General features: G+C 30.0%; 1 protein-coding gene across 1 annotated transcript in view; it reads left to right on the top strand.

Annotated features, from left to right (window-relative positions):
- The first annotated feature begins 433 nt into the window (after positions 1 to 433).
- Positions 434 to 7,348, top strand: part of LOC107452389 (zonadhesin-like) — a 547,551-nt gene continuing 540,636 nt past the window's right edge. Inside the window, exons 1-2 of the mRNA XM_071180366.1 lie at positions 434 to 447; positions 805 to 816. Of these exons, the coding sequence (XP_071036467.1) occupies positions 434 to 447; positions 805 to 816 (26 nt within the window). The remainder of the gene's footprint in view (positions 448 to 804; positions 817 to 7,348) is intronic.

Raw genomic sequence — 7,348 nt, 5'->3', positions numbered from 1 at the left:
AACTAAAACTGGTATTAAATAAATTAAATTTAACCCTTTCAATAAATTCAGCTTTCCACTCAGAAAAACCCTCAGCGGGCCAATGATATTTTCTGGAAAGTTTTGCAATAAAAAAATCAGGATCCTTTGTAATAGATAAAATAAAATCTTCGTTTTTCATTTTAACCCTGGTCCTAAATTTTGAACCCTTACTTAAAATGCTGATTAAATCTTGATCACCCACAATCTCCAAATTTCCCGTAATAACATGTTCATAATCATTATCAAAAAGTTTTGAAAAATCCTTCTCATTACAATAACAATCAAATTTAGAAATACAATTAAGATTTCGACCTAAAAAATTATAATTACACACCTTTTTTCTAAGCGTAGAAGAATATTTAAAAGCAGCAGAAACCTTAATTTGTTTTAAAGGGAAAAAATCAGAAAGACCATGAATAATCTGTGGTAACTTAGCAATTTCAAATATCTTATCATGAAAAATAATCGTACAAAAAACCCTTTCAACTTTAGAAACCTTATTAAAGAGTATATCAGTTTTACCAATACCAATTTTTGATTTAATCAAATCCAAAACAATAAATTTAATAAGTTCAGTATCAAATTTAATTTTTGAACCAAAATTAATAAAGAAATTTTTAAGAACTTTATTTTTAAAACCAAAAATATATTTCCTAATAATGAAAATATTATTCAAATTAGCAGGTAAGTTACAAAAATTTGAAAATTCATCAAACTAAATAACTTTACCTTTATCTTTTCCACCTCCTCTTTTATTCCTATATTTTGAATCAAAAACAAAAGGAAAATTAAAAACTTTCAATTTATCATAAATACAATAATCTCCAGTCTTAACATTACCTTCCCCATTAAATTTACTATTTAATCCATATGGAAAAAGAGTTTTAAGACTACCAATGTAAATGTTTTCTAAATCAAGTCTATTATCTAAATTTTCCATTAAATCTAAAATAAAAAGAGTAACATTATCAAAATCATGAAATTGATAATGCAAAATTTCATAATCAGTGGAACAATTACTATTACTAAAATTTTTTATAGCAGACCTGTGGGAATTAATCCGCTTATGAAATTCAAGACCTGTCTGACCAACATAACACAAATTACAACAATTGCACTGTAATAGAGGGCGTTGTGTTCTTTAGTTTTTAGTGTTTTCTTTTCATTCGGCTTGCTTGTGAAATCGATGTTTGACCTGTGACTAAGTGAGTTTTTATTTTTCTGATGATTTTGTTTGAGTTTCTTTTCTTAACTTGTTATTTGTATTTCATGTTTTTTCCTAGACTTCTATACAAAACCATCGGGGTACTGAGGGAGGTTAATTTAAGCATTTGCCTCTCCCTCAATTAGAAATGGTTTTGTTTTATGGCTACCGAGGCCGGTACCCCCTGAAGACGTCGGCTTCGGTGATCATATTTTTATTTTAATTTCCTTCATTTCGTTTATTGCTACTTTTTTTTGAAATTTCTGCTGCTTTTTAGCGCGTTTTTTTCAAAGAAATGATTTTATGAATTGTGATTTTATGAAATGATTTTATGAATTGTGATTTTATGAAATGATTTTATGATAAATGATTTTAAGAAATGATGAGAAATGATTAAGTTTTGTCTATTTGGAATTAAAAATATTTGTGTTTTCTTTTAGTACTAGAAATTTTATCAAACAATAATTGTAATCATTCAAATAATTGCCATCGTAATTAATATAGCTTAAATAATAACCGTAACATTTCGCTAAATATGTAGAAATTGGTCAAAGATTTCGATTTGACCCGAAAATGGAAATGTTTTATTATACAATGTTAAAAATTTCACAGAAATTTTTTTTCACTTTACCATGATCAAACTAAACAGTCAACTAACCATAAATCAGATGGTGCCGGCCAGGTGGCCGAGTGGTTAGCGTGCCTGACTGCGAAGCCAATGGCTGCTGGTTCGAATCCCGCTCTGGGCATGGATGTTTCTCTCTATGAGTTGTTCTCTGTTGTGTGTGATGTGTGAATGTGGCCCACACTATGAACGGGTATTTGTGGCAGTGTGGTGTGGGTAATGTTGCTCGCCTCCGTGACTTAGGTTCATAGGTGTCCACTGGGTAACTTTAAATGAGCAGCACTTCCGTCATCTTCCGAGGTGAAGAACGAAAAGTTCTGCTTTCCCCTAATACGGTTGAACAATCATAATTTTATCGCACCAATTAGACCCACCTAATATAGTTACTTAGTTCCTTGCAGCTGAATACATATTATAGCTGAGAGAGTCAATCGTTCAATCTCATGACTGATCGAGGCTCGAGTCCCAGCGTTGACATAATAATAATTCCTCCAACCCTTCAACACATGAAGAGTTTTCAGTGTCCTGCTCTCCCCAATTTGTGACCCTGAACTATTCTAATATGACACTTTCATTCATGACAGCACCATAAAGCTGTTTAACACAAAAAGTCCAGCATTTCCCATCTCTTATGACAGGTGAAACAAGCAGATAAACTTATTAAACCACACTCCACGATTCATTTGATAAGACACAACGCCACCAACTCCTAGGCCCACTACCCGACGAAAAGCCTCGCGCCGATGACCAGTTAAATTTTTGTTGCAGAGTTGAAACCCTACTAGTTGTAAATGATAAAGAATACCTTATTGTTTGTATTTATGGTTTTTAACCATACTAGTTGCAAATGATTTCAAAAATGCAAAGTAAAAATGTTCTTTAACGTAAACCTCACTGTTATTTGGTTGAATGGACTGCGGCCAGTTATTTTACTATAATTTTTGAATGAAAATTCTACCGATGCAAAAATCTGCTCACAGAGCAAACTTAGAACAAACTCACGTTTTATAGAACGCTTTTGTAAGGAATTTGTTGTTATTGCTGTTGTTGGTGTTACCAATTCCCATCTGGTCTGACTCCGTCAGACCAGATCAACAAATCCGTTGACATTTAGGAAGTTCAAAACTAAAAGGGGAGAGGAATGAATGTCGTTCCAGTCCAGCCCTAAACAGTTCAAGATATGCTCAGGAGATACCTGGTTTTGTTGGCATTTAGGGCAAAGAGGAAAGATCTTTTGATTGGCAGAAAATGTGAGACTTTTCAGGTGTCCACTGGCCAGTCGGGGTAAGCAAGTGTTGGTCTGCCTGTCACCAGGAAGAGATAGAGAGAGTCCTGGTCTTTTTGCTTAATACCAGTAGAGAATAGGAGGAAGCAGCCACTTTTGTTTGTTCTGGGCCTTTTGCCTTGCGAAAAGTTCAAAAGAATTTGTTTTGACCACAATCTATGTAAAAAATTTCTTCGCTCAAAATCTTTAAATGAGAAGTTTTTTGTTTTGTTTTGACCACAATCTGAGTAAAAAATTTCTTCGCTCAAAATCTTTAAATGAATTTTTTTTTTTTAAATGCATTGCTTACTTATTTTACGACAACTGATCTCACAAGGGAAACTAGGAAGTGTGACTCGCCAATTTTGAAATAAATTCGTGGGATGTATGCCTTATGAGGAATAATTTTAGGGGGCAGCATTTGTTTCGGCCCATAAAAGGTCCTATGAGAGATAAAAAATAATTCAATATATAGAAAAATCGGTATTTTATTACTTCAATGCAGACCATTAATTATTGTAATTATCTCAATTCTCCAATTAATTTTGTGGTACTTTCACGTACTATATAATGCATATTTATTGTCAAAATTGATTTCGAAAATTTTATATATCTGTAGTTTTTCAGAAAAACCTGTTAGGTTAATAAAAAAAAAAATGGCGTCAAATTTTTTTACATTTTTCTTTCAAAAAATTTTCCAATATAAAAACAAGTGAACAGTAATAAATTTCATTCATATCAGAGTCGAAATAAGATTTCATCATTTTTCCAAAGATCATTTTTCCAAACTGATGGAATTTTTTGTGAGTATAGCTTAAGTAACATCCAAAAATGTGATTTATAAAAAATTAATTTTTTTCATATTGTTAGATCTTGTAAAAAAAAGTCTGGAATAATTTACGTGATTGCATAAAATTAAATTGCATTTTTAAAAATATTTTCAAATTTTTTCGGCGAAAGATTTGAACTCAAAAAATGTTAAATATTTCAATTCGATTTTTTTCATAAAAGATCAACTGTACTGTATACACAAAATTTGAGGTGATTTGTCACTTTAAAGTGAAAAATCCGTTGAAACCTATGTCATGTGAATTGTTCAATATTTTGTTAAAACATTGCTATTTGTATAATATTATTCATACAATTATTTTTATATCTGATATCCTAGCTAATTTTTGAAATATTTAACTTTAAAAGTTGGCATCCTCCTATCTTGAAACGTAGGTTAGAGTAGCGCCACCATATGAAAAGAGACTACACGTTTTTGGTCCGTGCTATTCTATATGGCGGCGCTACTTTTACCAATGCGTCAAGATTGGAGAATGGATTGGAAGTACGTTATCTATTATAAATTATATAATGTGTTTTTTTTTTGTTATTTTAGAGATTTACGTTACTATTTATCTTTAATCAGATGGAAAATGAATTAGTTGCAAAATATTTAAATTTTGAATTATATGACATACATAAGAATATCTTTATGATAACTCATTAATAATGCACGTATAGTTGCAATTTAAATATTCTTTGAAAATCAGAAATTTTTATTTATTTATTTATAATATGTTTAGAGTCACGTTCTTTAAATAAATGTATTATTATATAGCAAAAATTGTTAATTTTTTTATTGTAACTCTGAAGATTGTATATTTATTCATTCCAAGAAACATTTTGTCTTTAATACACTTATTTTATAAAAGAAGATCTACCTTAGAAAATAATTATATAATAACTTCAGTCTCATTATAATCTAGGGAACAAAACGTATTTTTCAAGTATTGCCAAAATACTGTTTCAAAAGGTACATCTTGTATATATATATTAAACATTGATTTCTGGAAAATACACTTTTTTTAAGACTTTGATTTTTTCGAAAATGTTTTCTTATATTTCGACTGTGATATAAATAAAATTTATGTGAGTACTGTTTACTTGTTTTTACATTGAAAAATTTTTTGAAAAAAAAATGTAAAAAATTTTATGCCAATTTTTTTTTTTAAATTAGCCAAACAGGTTTTTCTGAAAAGTTACAGATATATAATATTTTCGAATTCAATTTTGACAGTAATTGTATGCATTATACGTGACAACAATTGTAACGTGAAAGTACCATAAAATTAATTGGAGTATGAGATAATTACAATAACTAATAGTCTGCATTGAAGTAATAAAATACCGATTTTTCCATACATTGAATTATTTTTTATCTTTCATAGGACCTTCTATGGGCCGAAACGAATGTTGTCCCCTAAAATTATTCCTCATAAGGCATACATCCCACTAGTTTATTTCAAAATTGGCGAGTCACACTTCCCTAGTTTCCCTTGTCAGTGTAATCTGGTGAAGCATGGAGTCGTTTTTGGTGTTGATTGAGTTTTCAGTGTTTAAGCGTGGCTCTTTCCACACGATCAATGTCACTTTGTCATCAATGTCATCTAAACAAAGTATGCAACTTAGCCAATGGAAAAAAATTGTCATTAAACTGTAGGAGATTTTTTTTAGGAATGTTATCTTGAAAAAATCAGTCTAGAAGCTATTCGAATTGTTTATATTCAGGAAGTCATGTTATTGTGTCGATAAAGAACGATTTTTTTTTAAAGTTTTACTTTTTATTTAACTCAACAATACATGTGCGCGTGAATAAAAATAGTTTGTTTTCGGAAAATATTAAGAATTTTTTTCTTCAGTCATTCAGTCGATTCAGTCATTTAAAACCAAATTAAAGTTCCATTGCACTTTTTCTAAAGTGCATGAATAAGTGTTTTTCGTCAAATCATAAGAAATTTTTACCATACTAGTCGCTACTTATTTTAACTTGCGGAGTACTTTCATATTACTAATTGCTTATTCCTTTTCTTAGCATCTTTCTTTTTTACAATATTTTGACTTTTAAACTTTTTAGTTTTTACAGTTAGTTTTTGTCAAAAGTTTGAAAATTTTTTTGAATGCAAATTTGAGGTTTAGTTATTAAAAATGTACTCTTCAGAAAATGTCTTCAATATTCAGATAGTTGATTGTTAATTTATATGGATGTCACCCTTTTTTGAGAAAAAAAGTACAGTGTCTCTGCAATTGCAACAAATTTCTGCAAAATTAGTAGAGTTGTTCTTTAATTTATACGGTTATTATATGAAGCAGTCGAACTAAATTCGGTGGTGTACATTCTTTTCAATAGTGGTCACAACACCACGTTGTGGATGCAAAGATCACGAGTTCGTTTCTAGCTAGCACTAAAGATTATTTCTCTGGTACTCCTATACATTGGTGACTGCATACAATGATCATGCAACTCTCTCAATCCTCGACAGAGGGCAGCATTATTTCACCTCATTCTTCATCTTCCCTTTGATTCGGCAAGCAAGTGCTAGAATCTCAAGCAATATCAAAGTTGAACTGAAGATAATTATTCTGAACACAATGTAAATTTATGGTCAGTGACCATATATTTCATGGAAATAATTTACCGGCAGATTGTATTGTCATGACAGCTTTACGGACATAATTATGTTTTTACGGTCATTGACTGGAACACTTTTTGTCGGTATCTGACTATAATCGTTGGTGAAACATTTTGGAGTCTATTATTTTAAAAACGGGATTTCGATATCTTTGTTACTTTCATTTTGGATTCTATTTTTAAATCACCATTAGCATGCTTACCTAGGTCTCATATATTTTGTTTAATGCTTATAATTGTAAACTATAAGAAGCAAAATGAGTTTTTGAAGCTTATCTAAAACTTTTTTTTTTATTAAAAACCAGCTGTATTTAGAGTTATTTATAAAAATAATTCCGAAGAAATCCAGCAAATTCAAACTCATTAAAAAAATTTGAATAGAATGTTGCTAGGCTTTTACAATGTATAATGAATAATTCTCTTTATGCCTAAATTTAATAAACGTAAAGACCAAAGTTTTTAGAGTGATCAATAAATATTTCATGAATTTTCTTTCTATATGCAGAACACGAATGCACCCTAATGCAAGTTACACAGAAATATGCACTGATTTGGATGAATAAGAAAAACAATGTTATTGGATACATGCTTTTATAAAAATAAAAACTAAAATGCATTGGAAAACAATGCATAAGAATAATCAAGTCTCAAATATCTTATGTATTTATTTCCGTATTACTTTTTACCCAAAATCTCAATCAGAATTTTAAATCAGTAGATAAACTAATGAGGTTTTACCGTCCCATTTGCAAACATTATTTCATTAAGCAACTGAGC

Source organism: Parasteatoda tepidariorum, chromosome 4 (genome assembly GCF_043381705.1).
Source record: "Parasteatoda tepidariorum isolate YZ-2023 chromosome 4, CAS_Ptep_4.0, whole genome shotgun sequence".
Classification (NCBI taxonomy): domain Eukaryota; kingdom Metazoa; phylum Arthropoda; class Arachnida; order Araneae; family Theridiidae; genus Parasteatoda; species Parasteatoda tepidariorum.
This window is presented reverse-complemented; position numbering and strand designations above follow the sequence as displayed.